The 17026-nt window shown below is 37.0% G+C and overlaps 1 protein-coding gene across 3 annotated transcripts in view; it reads right to left on the reverse strand.

The window, feature by feature from the left end:
* ATG10 (autophagy related 10) overlaps positions 1-17026 on the reverse strand; it is a 208429-nt gene that overhangs the window by 184531 nt on the left and 6872 nt on the right. For all 3 annotated transcript variants that reach the window (XM_046667322.1, XM_046667323.1, XM_046667324.1), the window contains one exon: positions 10259-10378. In XM_046667322.1, the coding sequence (XP_046523278.1) occupies positions 10259-10366 (108 nt within the window). In that variant the 5' untranslated portion in view covers positions 10367-10378. The remainder of the gene's footprint in view (positions 1-10258; positions 10379-17026) is intronic.

Consider the following 17026-nt stretch of genomic DNA (forward strand, 5'->3'; position numbering starts at 1 on the left):
CTTCACGCTCAGGGTGTTTGAGCATGACCTCTGACCAATGATTGACCACAAAGCTATGCATAAATGTAATGCTCGCAAAAGAGTACATCTGTTTTAGGCATGAGCTGTGTATGCTTACCTAAGGAGCCTGAACTACATCCTGAAATAATGAAGAATCGCTAGAGGACTTTAACCAGGGAGTAATGGACTGGAATTGTATGTTATAAGATCACTCTAGTAGGGTGGAAGGCAGATTGGCAGAGGGCAAGATGAGAGACAGAGAACAGAAATAGCAACCTGACCCAAGACAGTGGCAATGGTAAAAGAGGGTAGAGGATGCAGAGTTAAGCCAATCTGAGAGACTCCTAAAGGTGAAATAAACTGATATAATGATCCATAAGGTCTAGGTATTGAGGAGACAGGAATGTAAAAGGCTTCGGGTTTACACCCTGAGCAGAAGGATGGTGAAAACATCTTACCATCTACTAAAAAGCTTATCATCTACCAAAACAAAAAGTTCAACTGATAGGAGATTGAAAGATGATGGGCTCCGTTTTGATCATGTTGAGATCGAGGTTTATAGGATTCTAATCTGTGAGTTTGCTTATGTAAGTAAACTTTGTATAAAATCTGTTATGTAGAAAAAGATAAGTAGTATATGGAAATATAGGGCTGCAGTAGTCCAAAGACCTGGGTTCTTATTCTAGTTCTAGCTCAAACATGGGCGAGTCAATTGTTATCTTGATGCCCAAGTTATTCATTTATTCAAGTTATCCTCATGCAAAATGAAGAAATCAGACTGCCCTATGTACTTACAGGAATGCTGTGAGCATAAAAAGGATGTTGTAAAACAAGAATACATGCACCTGCAGCCACAGTGCACAATGTGTTCTGGACATTGTAACCTACACAATATGACCAAAATGAAGCCATAAATACTGGAAAAGGCATCATATTTTCACCATGTCAGATGACATGGAAAGCACCAAAGAATTATTTTTAAAAGTACCAGAAGTAGTAAGACAGTTCATTTAGGTAACCAGTCACAAAAATACACCTAGCAAAATCAGTCTTTAAAGTGAGCACCTATTGTGTTCCTAAAAGGAAAGACAATGCTGTAGACATGCAATTTAGCTCCAAATTTACAAATTTAAAAGAACTACCATTAAAATCCCAATTGGGAAATATAACAAGACTTGTTTATCTAAGTAAAAGTACCTAAAAATGAAAGCCTACATATGAGGGAAATTTACCAAAGAACCAGAGTTGTATTAGGGTAGTATGATTTTTGACGATTTTTTTCCTCTCTATTTTTATAAACATTCATGATCATGATATGCCGTCAGTAGTTGGAGGCATTCTCCAAAGCTTTGGAAATAAGCATTTTCTGAGTCCAAGCATGAAATTAACTCATAATAGATCAGAGCACATAGGCAAATTACCCTAAAGAGAGAGAATGGCTCCCCAGCCTGCAAAATTTTACTGTAATCTGATGGCAACCAAAAGAGAGACTGATCAGTCTTTAAAATTAAAAAAAAAAAAATGAGGGCTGGCCCGGTGGTGCAGCAGGTAAGTTCACACCTTTCGCATCCGCAGCCCAGGGTTTGCCGGTTTGGATCCCGGGTGCAGACATGGCACCGCTTGGCAAGCCACGCTGTGGTAGGTGTCCCACATATAAAGTAGAGGAAGATGGGCACAGACGTTAGCTCAGGGCCAGTCTTCCTCAGCAAAAAGAGGCAGATTGGCAGCAGATGTTAGCTCAGGGCTAATCTTCCTCAAAAAAAAAAAAGAAATGAGATCAGTGAATGTAACACTGGCAGTGTCCACTACACCATTCAAGAGAGAGATTCTTACCCTACAAACTGTAAACAACTTGGCCTCAGTGGTCAAACTGCCCCTACTGCAGAGCAAGATGTATGGTGCCACTCTTAGATTACACCATTAAATACATCATTCATACAACTACACATGAGAATTTGTACTCATTCTGTGCTCACATGATTGTGATTTGCCCCCTTAAAAAACGAAAATGAATCATCATGCTGACAGGAGCATTCCAGTTCATTTGACAATTCTGTTTATTATACATTAATAAACTAGATTCTGATATATATATATATATTCTTTAACATCACCTGATATGGATCCCTCTTTGAGAGACAGCTCCACTCCATTCTATCTGAACCTGAGGGTCAGATCCTGAGCTTGATAAACACCGGAGTAAAGATAACTCCCTATGAGGCTTTTGGAAATACAGTCTGCCAGCCTGCCCGGTGAACCCAAACATCACTGTTAGACAAAAATGTGCTTTTAATTGTTAAACATGTTAAAAGTATGTTTTAAAATGTTTTAAAAATAGTTAAAGCACAATTACTGTCATTACTAAATTTTAATCTATAAATTTGCAAAGTAGTATAGCTTTCCTTTCTCTGAAACTCTTGATAATCTTTCAAAATGGTGTTCAAAAATATTTCATTCACAAGTGATACAACTCGTTCTTCTTGAAATGATTGCTTAAGATTTGCATATGCTTAAGTGACAAATCATATCATAACAGACAATAAATTATGAATGAAAAATCTAGTGTAACTGACTGTGACTCAATGTTTATTACAAAAACATAGCATGCCACTCCAAGTGCATTTTTCTCCTAATCTCCAAAGATAAACTAAAAAAAAAAGGAAAAATCTACTTTAGTTTAATCAAGAGACTATATGAATGCAATATATTTAATCTTTATCTAGTGACATTTGGGGCCAGAAATAATATTTCATTAACTCACAGTAGATGGCTTAAACAAATACAGCATTACACTAGAACTAATAGCAGTAACATGCTCACAACCCTCCTAAAAAGGATTATTAATAAAGGGATACATAAAAAATTTTTAAGCAAGCTGGGGGAAGAAGAATAAAAGTTAAGCAAAAATTAAGTATTTCAAACCAACAAATGTATTTATTTGTTACATAAAGCAACATTATACTTAAGAAACCTGTGGGAAATGTCTACTTCTTTAGTAAACATTAAAATTGTCACTAAACTCTAGCAAAGAATCTACCTAAGTATATTGTGTACACAGAGACTGAAAAATTTCAGTGGATATTTACTATTTCACCTTTGAAATAAAAATCATCACTTCTAACAATTAAATGTATAAATATGCAAAGTGAATGGGTGGCAAAGTAAAGTAATTATACGTAAGACATTAATTTCATTATTTACTCTCTAATTTGATTATGTTTCTGATAAAAAATATCCAGTTTGGTTCATATATTATCAGCAAATTTGAGACATGGTGAAGAACTAGTCTTGTCGGATACACATGGAAAGCATTTTTATTCCTCTTTAACAAAGTTGTGCTTCAGAAATCAAAGACATAAAATCTTTTAACAGAATGAGGCTATATAATTCAAGATGTCATCCTCTAACAGAAATTCACTCCCAATTCTCTGTTTAGCTCTCTACTTCATAAAATCTTAAATCAAAATTTGTAGAAATAATGGATGAACTTGGAAGACATTATGCTAAGTGAAATAAACCAGTCAAAAAAAGATAAATACTGAATGATTCCACTTGTATGAGATACCTAGAGTAGTCAAAGTCCTAGAGACAGAAAGTAGGAGGGGGGCTGCCAGGGGCAGGGGACTGGGGAACGAGGAGTTAGTGTTTAAGAGGTACAAAGTTTCAAAATTGCAAGACGAAAAGAGTTCTGAAACTAGGTTGCATAACAATGAGAATGTAGTTAACTCTACTGAAGTGTACACTTAAAAATGGTTAAGACAGTAAATTTTATGTGTATTTTACCATAATTTTAAATATAAATAAAAATTTGTAGAAATAATATTTTCTGTCTCTAGAGTCTTTTCTTGAGTTCATTCATTAATTTTAACATATAACGACAAATAAATTTAGAATGCATTTGAAGAACCCATAATTTTAAGACATATGGGGGGAAAAAAAGGAAAGCCAAGTTAATTAAATTGAAATACATTATGTCATTTCATATATGCCACAGATGCTTTAAAACAGCATGTTCCTGGCTGTGAGCTGTTAATTGTGGGAGCTAGGTGATAGGTACATGGGAATTCACTATACAATTCTCTTTACTTTTGTATGCTTAAAAATTCTCATAATAAGACATTAAAAATAAAGATAGCAGTGCGAGAGAACGAGGTGTGGAATTCAGCAGGGCAGCAGTGTTGATGGGAAGGGTAAGGTGGGTTTTTTACCAAGATACTGCTAAAAAATGGAATCAAGAAAATTATGGAAATATTTTAGAATCTATTTTAAAAATATGAATTTGATGTAATTAGGATGGTGATGAAGGGTTTAAGAAAATGTGAATTAACCAGAGAAAGACTACTGGAAGGAAGGAATTACAAAATCAGCTTAAATTTCTAAGAATAAAATGAAATTTTAAAATTTTACTCTACAAATCAGGAAATAAGCCCTTTCAATAAGTAGTTCCTAAGCTTTAAAGGAAGCAATCAAAATATTTCTAGCATGTTGTTATGTCGATTTCAAAATATAATCAAGTAGATTTAACTGAAGAGAGAGGGATTAACAGGAGCCAGAGCTTCAATTTTTCTTTAAGATACAAAATGATCTAGTATTAATTATATAAAATCTAATATCAAGACTAGTAGACTATTTTGTCTACAGTATCTGAATGTTCTCTCTTCCTTTTTCTGCTATACAAAGGCAGAGAAGAAAGTTGAAAACCTATGGGAAACTATTTTATCAGTAACCTGTGAAAGGTCAAATCAAAGAACTGAGGTCCTAAAGTAACGTATTCATATCTAGCAAGTAAAAACACAAAAACAAAAGAAAAAAAAGTAGAAGGCAAGTTGCTTTGAAGTTTTAAATTCTGCACAAATTCCCAAAAGGAGTCTGAATCTAACATAAAGCTAAGAACATGTATAACTATGCATAAAGTTTATGGTAAAGAGTAAATTGTGATGAGATAGAAGAAAAGGAAACATATAAGTAACATAAGTAAAAGAAGAGAGAATAGTACCAAAATCAAACCTATGTACACATTACCCATATTCCATACATATCAAGATTTTGCCACATTTGCTTCAACCGTCTTTGGTTGGTTTTTTTCCTTTGCTAAGCTCCTTAGTATCACTTATACCTTACCTTAGTCCATAATTAAATATCCCAAATTGTCTCAAAAAAATGTCCTTTTACAGTTAATTTGTTTGAGTTGGGATCCAAAAAGGTCCACAAAATACATTAGGTTATGTCTCTTAGATTTCTTTTAATCTAGAATAGTGTCACTCAAAGTGTAACCTGAACTGGTGCCAGTTCCAGAACTAATTGTTACCAGTTCAAAAACTGTTATCAATCCTCAAACTCTTTGTTACAGGTCAATAAGATACATTCAGAAAAAGAAAGTACAGACTCAGAAACTTTCATAGCAAGTTGACACTGTCAAAACATCCAAGTGCACAGTCAGTGGACCCATCTCCCTGAACCAGACTGGTGGTCATCACCCTCCCATGTTGAGTCACACATGACCTGAGCTGCACACTAGTCTTCAGGACTGGGACCACTTACTGGTCGCTGCCCCAAAATGATATTTTAAAAAGAAACTTGGTCCTTACACAGATATTTAGAGACACAGTCCTCTTCTGCACTTCTTTACCCTATCATTAACTTTTTAAGGAAATTGGGTCAGTTGTCCTTTAGATTTCTGGATTTTTCTATTTGCTTTTTGTGGTGTCAATTAACTTGGTCCTCTATCATTTGACTTCCTTACTTGATTCTATTCAGGTTTAACTTTTTGGGCAAGAATATTTCATAGATTGTGCTCTATGACGTATGTTATAAAACTTCAGAAAGTATATAGAATCTGGAAGCTCCATTTGTAGTAATGCCAAGATTGACCGCTAGGTTTGGGTGATGATAGCTCAATCCCTCCCTTGTAAATTCCCCACCAACCTTTCATCTATAGTTCATCCACTGGTTATTCTTGCCTAGCTCATTTTATTAGGGATTGAATAGTGGTGATTTTCTAATTCTACCATCCTTTCTATGTTTATTAGATGCAATTTTGAGAAAAAAAAAATTCCCTTATCAAATTAGGCTTTTTGGTTACCATGAAATATCGTTCATGCAGGAAAAATCAGGTAAATGCTTATTTCTTTCCTCTTGACTAACAATTTTCAGACCAAGAAGTTGATGTCCTAGATACTCTCAATGATATTATGATGTTCAACGAGTTAGGTTTGGAGACTGTTCTGCTCCACTCTCTCTTCCTGTTCTCCCTTTCTCTCTGTCTCTCTGTCTCATTCTCCCACTAACATTACAAACTTGTGGGTTTTTAAGATATTTAACATGTTTCAAACAATTGCATTCATTGTTATTTGCCATCTTCTGCTCCCGCTTCTTACCCTGAGAACTCAGAATAACACACTACAGACCAGTACAGTATGTTTGGTGCTAAATAGACTTTCACAGTGTTGTCTGAAAACCTAACTACAATTTCATATATAGCATTTTTTTTAATAACAAAAGACACTGAAAATTTCAAACAACCAACCTATAACCATATTATGGCATTCCACGTGCCAGAAATTGTGTTACACTCTTTGAATGCAAATCTCATTTAACCTACATGCAAATCTCATTTAACAGACACAACCACCATGTTAGGTGAGTATTATTGTTATTCCTATTTTATAGATATGGAAAATGAAGTTTGGGAGACATTAAGAAACCTGTCCAAAATCCAGTTAGTAAATGATAGAGCAAGGATTTGTACCTGGGTTAATCTAATTCTGAAGCCCATGCTCTTAATCACTACTTTTAATATCTGACAGGCCATCACATTAAACAAGGGCTTTCAAAGACAGTACCATCCACCTGAGGGGTTCGGAAATGTTGGGGGTAGGAGAACAAGAACTGCCCTGCTCAGATGCCAATAGCATGCAGCCCCACTGAAAAATATTGATTTAGAAGTATTTTCCCTATTCTGCATACTTCCAGATGAAAAATCAAGACTAATGTTTTGAGTACTTTAAGAAACTTCTTTCTTTTAAAATGTTTAAATTATTTACATGTTTAATGAATTCATTTTGCTTTTCTCATCAACTTTGCAGTAAAAATGATGTTTTGCCTTATCTATAAAGTTGAATTATACCAATTCTCTAAATATTGTCATGATTCTTTTAAAATTAAAAAATAAAATAGATAGTGCCAAAGTGACTTATGAACAAACCTGAAAGTGTGACTGACATTACATGTACTCTTTAAAGGAGCCTCTCTATATATATGGATAAACAAGATTCTTTATAAAAGCATCCCCCTTTCAGGGGAAGAGAGGGACATAGGGAGGCATTACAAAGGTGTACAAGGAACCTTTTGGAGGCGATGGGTATGTTAACTCTCTTGATTGTAGTGAAGGGTCACAGGTCTATACATATGTCAAAACTTATCAAACTGTACGCTTGAAATATGTGCAGTTTATTGTTTGCCAATTATACCTCAACACAACTATTTTTAAATAAAATAAAAATAAATTTCTGGAGCCTAAAAAGTAAAACAATAGTATAACTATTGTGTTCAAATAGTCCCACAAAAAGACTGAGATATAATACAAATGGATGGTTTGAGGGAAATAACCAAGTGACTGAGTCCCATTTTCCTTCATAAAAGTGTTACGGGGCTGGTCCGGTGGCGCAGCAGTTAAGTTCGCACGTTCTGCTTCAGCGGCCTGGGGTTCGCCAGTTCGGATCTCAAGTACAGACCTAGCACCACTTGTCAAGCCATGCTGTGGCAGGCGTCCCACATATAAAGTGGAAGAAGACGGGCACGGATGTTAGCTCTGGGCCAGCCTTCCCCAGCAAAAAAGAGGAGGATTGGCAGCAGATGCTAGCTCAGGGCTAATCTTCCTCAGGGAAAAAAAAAGTGATACAGGACTGTAGAAATTAAGTAGCAAAAATATTAACATCCCAAAAATTCAGAAGAGAAGCATCTGCTTTGCCTGGAGCCCCTTTTACAAATTGACATCAATTCAGCTCAGCAGGCACTGAGGTAGGGCTGGGTGAAAACCATAGTCATACAGCGCAGAGCCCAAGTAGTCATCACACACAGCCCACTGGCATGCTGGGTTTGGTCCTCACAGTGTTTGAAAAACATCTTTTTAATTCATTGCCAACAATTACAAATTTAGAGATTTTTCTCTCCAAATCTTTTTTACTTTTATTGGAAGATCTGGTAACCCTCGGGCCCATGTTTCCAACCTGGCAGCAGGCCAAGCACTCTGGTCAGCCATAGGCCACAGGACTCAGTGTCCACATTGTCTTGTCCCTGGCACCTTTACCCATTTATACGACCATGCCTAGTCTCCACAGACTTCTGAGTTTGCAGTCCTTGCCCTAAGGCTGTAGAGATTTTCTCTGAACAGTGTTTTGTTTTGTTTTGGTACTATCTATGGGCTCATCTCTATATTAAAGAGAACTGTTCTTTCTTAGAGGTGCAATTCTCACTCCAAAGGATACGAAACTTTCCTAACTCAGCAGGCAGTGACAGCAAACAAGAAGCTAGACTTAGCCATATCATCCCTGCAACAGAGGCCGACCAAGAATAAAAACAAATCCTGGAAACTGGTTCTTGGGGCACTAGTTTCAACAAATTCAGTGAAGAAATTTCTGAGAGATATAATCTCCTTCCTGGAGAGGTTCCCCAATGCCCCCAACAAACACACACATACACACACACACACACACACACACAGAGTCCCAGAGCTTCCCTCCTCCCTTCTACTAGGTCACTGAAAATGGTAACAGGACTCTCTACTATCCTGCCTCTAGCCCTAGATAAAAGAAAAGTTCTTTTTATAAAAACCTAGTGAAAAGGGCAACTTCCCAAGGAATAACCATACAAATTATTACAGATCAAAAAGGATCAGAAACCTATATTAATTCAATGAATAAACAACCAGCATTTTACTTAATTATTTTATATCAGAAGCATTAACATTAGTCAGGATGAAGACAAGGAGACCTGTTATTACTATTACTTAACACTTTTCTACTCAATTCATAAAATAATAAGAGAAGTATTACAAAGAAGGCAACAAAAGACTCCTTATTTGCAGAAGACTTCACTCTACTTAGAAGACATAAGAGAATCACTGAAAAACTATGAAAACTAAAAGGAGAATTCAGTAAGGTAATTGAATGATTACAAAATTAATATACAAAAATTATCAGTTCTTTTATGTCAATAATAATCATAGAATAAATAAGATCAATAAAAATTTAAACATAATAGCAAACACAATTATAAGGTACTCAGGAACAAAACTAATAAAAGGTGCTGGTAAGGTCATGTTATCTGGGAGCAGGAGATGCCATAGGGTCTTATGAATTGTCCAATCACTACCAGAGAGAGTGGGGTTGAAATCCACCACAAGAAATTGACCCTACACTTGGGAACCCTCCCGTGAGCCCCCTGTCAAAGCTCAGCTGGCATATGACCCAAGAGGAAATCATGGCTTCTCTCCCCAGTGACACTGGACCCAATCAAGACCTGGATTCCCCTGGCCTAGTTCTGAATCCTAGGAATCAGCTCAAAACTGTTCACATTTCTTGGAGTTGATAGAGGAAATAATCAATCAGCAGAGAATTGGGATCAATCACTTTTTCAGGAATCGGACAAGATGTCAAGTAGAGAAAACTTACTTATTCTCTAAGAAAGCAATTTCAAGGAACTCAAAGAGCTTTTGGCAGAGAAGCTTACTAAGTGAATGTGTGGCAATAAATGAGTACATAGGCCTTTTACATTATTATTATTGAATAGAACCAACAGAAAGAATGTTTTGGAATGCATTTACATTATTAAGAAATTCCCAACTAATATAGTCCTCAATATTTCAGAATTTGTGATTGTTTGACTGTGATTTGGTTTCAGGATTATCTTTCAATTATCTGGACAAAAGTAGTTTCCTAAGAAAATTAACAGTGTAAACAAACGGCTTGCAGCACCACAGAAGCATCTGCTTACATTCAGATAATTAATATGCTAAGCATTCTTATCTATTAAATTAGAGCAGGTCACCTAAGGACTCTTCTAGATAATACTTCATTAGCCTAATTATAATGAGTATACATAGTTGAAGTAACAAAATGGACATCTGTTTTAAAACATTTTTCAATCTAAGCCTTTGACTAAATCAAACTAGCTTTCATACATTAGTTTCAGTTACAGAGGTTTTACATGACCAAAAAAACCCTCCATTGAAACAGGAAATAAAAATTCTTGTTCTTACCTTTGAAGTTCTCCATTCCCAACCATCACCTATCTCCTGTGAATGTTTAATGAATTCTGCACAATAACGCTGGAATGTCTTTTCTCCAAAGAACTCATTTTCTTCCATACTAAATGATAACTGCAACACAAAAACTACATATTAGCATCAGCTGTAGAACGAACACTGAAAGGAGTTCTGCTAATTCACTTACTTCTTTAAACAAACCAAAATTGGGGATGTAGAATGGAAAATAACCTCAGAGGCATTCCAAAAAAGTGTTTTGTTTCCATCTTTCTTACCCTATCCCCATTTTTAATCAGGAAGAACATGTAATCAACATGTAACCTAAAACCTTGGTCTATAACAAATACAGATCTATGGTTCAAAAGTTTAGTTTGTCCATAAATTTAACTTCAAGAGTTTAATTTTATCTCACTTCTTCTTAGCTAACACTTCCGAACAACCTCCTCAGAACTTCCTTCTCTCCCTCCTACCTCAGCTCTTATGTAGATAATGTGACAGTGATTAGTGGAGCTGAGCTGTTCTTCACACTTTATTAGAGAGATCAACTCACTAACAAATCATGTTCCAAAGACTGGAAGCATTTGTTTTTCAAGGTGTAATGTTATGATCACCTACTTAATTACCTATTTTATTGAGTCTACAAATGTGACAAATCAAAGAATATCCATATATTTATTATACAAATGTGTCAAAAACATGAAACATTGTTTACAGAAAGAGAATTTTATTTTTATTTATTTACTTTTTTTTTCTGAGAAAGTTTCACCCTGAGCTAACATCGGTGCCAATCTTCCTCTATTTTATATGTGAGTCACTGCCACAGCATGGCCACCGACAAGTGGTGTAGGTCCATGCCCAGGAACTGAACCCGGGCAACCAAAGTGGAGCCACTAGGCCATGAGGCGAGCCCCTAGAAAGAGAATTTAGAGCTGGAAGGAAACTCACAGATTATGTTGTTCAAGTCTCTCAATGAGTAAAGTCAGCCTAAGTGAATTCCCTCATTCTCATCCTTCATGAAAAGCATCATCAGGACAATTAGCACTTATCGACTGCTTACTATGTCAAGCACTATGCTAGACACTTCACATTCCCATTTAATCATCACACAACCCAAAGGTTGTTGTTATCCTCATCCCTCAAATGAAAAAGAGAAAGTAATCTGTTCATGAATGCAAATGAGAAAGGACTCAAACCCCAGTTTGGGTCCAGGAGCAACGATCTGTCTATACTAGCTGATTCCCAGTCCAGTGTTCTTTCTGATTATTCAAATTTAGCATGATCTATACAAGCATTTGTTCATTCATCCAACAAATAAATATTGGATATCTACTAAGTAGTAGGCACTGTGCATAGATGAAGGTTAGATATACAAAAATGAAAAGAAATATACAGTCCTTGCCTTGTAAGAGCTCATATTGTAATAAAGGGAGATAAGCAATAAAAATAATTACAGTAGAAACTCTCTTAACCAACGTCCATTTAACCAACTTTTCCAAATTAATCAACACAATGTCAATTCCCTCTATAAAACAACTAATATCTACAGCATACTGATCATGAAGCACCTCTGCTCCCATCAGCTGAGTGTATGTTCACAAACCACATTCCTGTATTATAAATACATACTTCAATTAAATGCTTTTCAACCCAACCAATAAAATATAAGTTAAAAAGAAAGAACTGTTACTTCTATTATTTAATGCCTTGGAAAGGCTTTGTAAAGCTAAGTTTCCATAAGAAAAACAAACTACTATTGAACTAGGTATGGACAATACAAGTGAAAGACTGGTGGGGGAAAAATCATAAAAATCTAAGATCCTGCACCCAGACGCCTACACAAGTGACTGGAGTTCTTTCACTTAAACCAAACATCTAGAGGATGCATTTTGGTTCAGTTTCATCAAGAATGAACAATGAATTCCAGTCACGTACCCACACTCAAAGAAAATGCCTTGATAATATATGAAAAAATTGGCAAACACTTTAAGTTGAAATAAAATGTTTCAAGTATACACATATTACCTTTTTTCAACTCTAGCTTTAATCAACTTCCTCAATTAACTGCTCAACTCTCAACTCTGATAGCATCAGAAAAGAGGACTTCTATTTAAAGCATACCCAACAATGAAGATGTGCATAGATTATGGTAGGCACAAGAAGGCTCCCTTACAAAGGAGAGATGGTGTGGGAGGATGTGAGCCAAGCAAGAATTTGGACTGTTTCCACAGGATATGGAGAATCAGACCTCAGAGCTGAAAAGGTCAGAATAATAAATCATTGAGGTCTCTTCAGAGGATGGATCTTAGGGGCACAAGCCTGAAGGCAGGGGGACGAGTTAGAAGCTCTGGCAGTGGCCTGGGTGAGAGTTCAGGAGGATCCGGACCCAAGCAATAAAAGAGATCAAAAGAATGTGCATCTTAAATTATGGAGAGAAGCCAAGATGGATTTAAGAGATTTGGGAGTCGTCTGTTGAAAAGAGACAAATGAAACCATGAGGGTGAATATCACCTAGTTAGAATGCACATCGCAGATTCTTAATATGGCTTTTGGTGGATCATGAAAGTTTACACTAAATTCTGCATGGATGTGCCTATCTATTTTTGGGTGAGGGGAGGTTCCATAATTTTTCAACAGATTGTTTAAGGAGTCTTAACTAAAAACTTAGGAACCTCCACACACAGTGAGAAGAGCAGTGGGTTGAGAAAGAAACCTTCAGACACCAGCATTTAAGGAAGCTCTGGAGGAAGAGGAACCAACACAAGAGCTGGAGAATACGGAGTCAAGCATTAGGAGGCGATCCTAGCATGGGCAGTGTCATGGAGCCCAGCGATGCAGGTTTCAAGGGAGTAAAGAATAACTAATAAATAATCAACAGTGTCAAAACAAAAGAGAAGCCCATTAAGAAAAGGACTGAACTCAATCATGGAACCTGACAATGAAGCTGTCATTGGTGCCTGAGTGAGCAGTTTCAGCAGCTGGGGTGAGAGAAGAAAGGTTGTTGTGGGCTAAGGAAAAATCTAAAAGGAAAGAGTGAAAATTCCACAGACTACTTTTCGAAAAAGCTTGATTGAAAAGTACATACAAATTGGTAGCAGAAGCGGCACACAGGTTTAAGGGAGGATATTGTTTTTCCTAAGAAAGAAAGACATCTGAATAAATGTTTAAGCTGAGCAAAGGGAGGTGGTAGAGAGGGAAATATTTAAAATACCAAAGAGAGAAAGTGACTGATGAAGCAATATGCTACAGGGGTTGGGAGGAGATGTGTCAACAGCACAGGAGGATGGATTTGAACAATACAACAGACTCCTTGCCCCTGTCAATGGGTGGAAAGGCATTTGAGGATGAATATAAAATTTAAAGAAGTTTTTCAAAGGGGACCCAAAGTTAAGGCATACAAAGTCTCAAGGTCACAAGATTTTTGGATGCAGGGGCAGGCAAGATGGGTTGCAGAGAGGGAGAAGCTCGTGATGAAAGCAGAGTGTTTGAGAAAACTTACATAAATTTGGAATTGCTGGTGAGAGAAATGAGAGGACAGCATTTAAAGCTGAGGAGTCAGAAGTGAAGGCCCAGCACAGGTTAGAGAGCCTGATTTGTAGTGCAACAGTCAGTGAAGTGTTGTAAATGCCTTCAGCAGTGCTCAGCTCACCATGAGTGGGGACCAGCACACAGGACTGCATTGACCATGCATGCAAAGTTGAAGTTTTGTTGGGGTGATTCAGTAGAAGGATAAGGATGGAAGAGGGAATAGAATATGCTGGTGAGAATAGCTCAGAGGTCCAGATTAGGTGGGAAGGAAAAAGATGCCAAGAGAAGGTTGAAGGGGCTGGGAAAAGAAGACAGTATCAAGAAATATTAGATATCAAAAAAGGCTAAGAACAACTGTAGTGAAAGGAGGGAAGTGGAAGAAGGGGAAGACTACGTGATTTTAGAACTTGACGAAGTCTCAGCTGTGGCCATGGAAGTGAGTGTGTAAAGTAGCTTGGAGATGAAGGTCACTGGGACTCAGGAAGTTTTAAAAACTACAAGAATTATAATGTTTGCTATTTTCTACATAGACACTGTATTCACTTAGGATTATCTAAGAGTTGGTGGGAGCAGAGAGCTCTTTAAAGAATATTGAAGACCAACTGGGAGATTTGTAAATGACAAGTGGTAAATGGTAGAAGATGGAAAAGTACAGAGATGGTAAGTGATACATGACATAAAATGCCAAATCCATGGAGAAGAACCACTTATAAACCAATACATGTATTCCTGATGAACCAGAACACAGCCTTGGATTCCTTCTCAAGATGGCACTAAAGGTAGCCACCACCAATGGACAGAGACACTGTGTGAGAAAGAACCTCCCTCGCCTTCATATCTGGTAGAGCTGAATTTCAAGAGCCTCAACAGAGCAGAGATATTTGCATGATGCTGCAGAAGCAGTGACCTAAAATTGGCTCTTGGGAAGTGGGCGCTGCCAGCAATCTCCATACCTTGAGCCTTGAAGGGTGGAAGATAAACAAGCTTCCACCCAAAGGGCTTCAGTATTTTTTCTTAAGCCAAGTTTCCTTTAAAACTAGTTGATGGAAACTCTAATCTGTGAAGATGTTAACGTGGTGCAAGACGTAAGCGTGGAAACCAACCCACACTATATCCACTCAATTCACATTGCTCAATTCCAATGCACTTTGTGGTGGGAAACTATCAACTGAGAGTTCCCAACTCTTTTGACCATAGAATTCTTTTTCCTGGGAAAACTCTTTGACAACTTACTCCACAGAATGTAATAAAGGAAATAATGGGTTAAGGATTTAGGTAAGTTTGTTTACAGTGGATGTGTGCTCCTGAGACCACAATGGAAAATCTGAGAGGCAGGGGGAACAGTGGGAGAACAGGTTTGGAAAGAGAAAGCACCAAGTACAGGAATGTAAGTACAGAAGAGACGATCAACTGCAGGGGCTTCTGCTGAGGCAGTTGTCAAATGTTTCAGGGATGTGAGATCTCCAGGTTACACACAGAATTCTGGCTAATAAGGTGCTTAGTGCAGATACAAGCTGAGAAAGAGACATCTAAGAAGATACTAAAAGGAAGAACAGGAGCTAACTTAGCAAAAGGAGGGAGGTGAAAGGAACAGAATGTACAAAAGTCTGAATATAAGAAAAGGTCTTGAAGGTAACTGAAGAGCTCTTGTTTGACTGAAATACAGAGGTGGAGGGAGGGTATCAGGAAAACTATTTAGTGCTAATGAAGACAGGAGGGCCTGGAACCTGAGGGCTCGAAAGGGTTTTGAAAGTGGGAGTGAACTGATCAGATTTGCATTCCAGCTTCCAGTGGAGACTACAGGTCTTGCCTAACCGGATGAAGACCAGTTAAAAGGCTCCTATAATAATCTGGGAGAGACAGAATGATGCTAAACAGAGCCAACGATTGGCAGTAGAGCGGAAGAGGGAGGGATTCAAAACACATTTTGATAGTATACTCACTACAACAACTGGAGGATCTTGGTATGTGAGGGACAGGTGAGAGAGAAGATTCAATAAGATTCCTAGCTTTTTGCCTCAGATGGTACAATGCATTGACTGATAAAGATCCCTGAAGGAAGAGCAGGTACAGGGAGGGAGATGGGTTTCGTTCAGCCATACTGAGGTTGAGTTTGAAATGCCTATGGAATATCCAAGTGAAGAGATCCAGCAGGCATTCTGAGATAGATCTGAAACTCAGAAGGAAGAAATTTGGCCTAGAAATAGTGATTCTAAATCCACATTACATAGATGATATCAACACATTTCATCACTCAGGGAGCGGATGCGGAACTAGAATAGGGAGACCAAAAGGGAGCAAACAAACAGGTTTTCCAACTATTTGATGACCCTACATATATTGAGAGATACTAACTCAAAGAAAAATTGACTTTAATTCATAAAGAATACTAATACATTTTTGGAATATTTTAGAAATTCCAAACAAACCTTTACTTAATAAGAAAATTGAACTAGGTAAAAACACTCCATTCCCTAAGCCCTCCAGTTACTTGAGGTTTACTGAACTATTCAAAATGTTAGTCGAAACATAAAATTTCACTCAATAGCCATAGTTTATCTAATTAACAGCACTGTGCCACGAGCAAAATGACTGCACATCAAAGCACTAATTAATATTTGGTTGAATACTTTTAAAATTATCTAAGGACTGGGCTTTGCTGAAGGATGTTACATACAATAATACAAAAACGGCTTGATTACAAAATTAGGAACTATACTATATTAAAAGGATATCCATCTCAATTTGAATCAGCATAATGTGCCATAATGAAGTATCACTGAAAAATTATTGTCTTTTTGCTCAAGTAAGCGTGTTTCAAGTCATTACAAGTGGAAATATAATAAACAACATTTTTATACACACTTTTCAAGTTGTAATACTCTCTGGGCCCCTACCAAGTTCCTAGACTAGTATAGGCAGAAATTAGACTCTTAGAACTTCCATTTACAAGATGGCTGAAAATATGGACAAAAATGGAAATAACTACAGCTGGAGCTTATTAAGCAATAAGGGCAAGAATATCCTTATTTTGTAAATGAAAAACCTTAAGACATGTGAACTGCCTATGTTTCCAGACTTAAGCTATCTTAAATCCAGACTAGAGGTGACAACAGAACACAGGTGAACTCTCAGTAAAAAGGCTAATCCAATTCTCATCTTATGCTAAACAATGAACCTCTCATTTCTGATTATAGTAACAGTCAGAAATGAGTGAGAGCTCTTTCATGTCATAAA

Source organism: Equus quagga, chromosome 7, assembly GCF_021613505.1.
Source record: "Equus quagga isolate Etosha38 chromosome 7, UCLA_HA_Equagga_1.0, whole genome shotgun sequence".
Classification (NCBI taxonomy): Eukaryota; Metazoa; Chordata; class Mammalia; order Perissodactyla; family Equidae; genus Equus; species Equus quagga.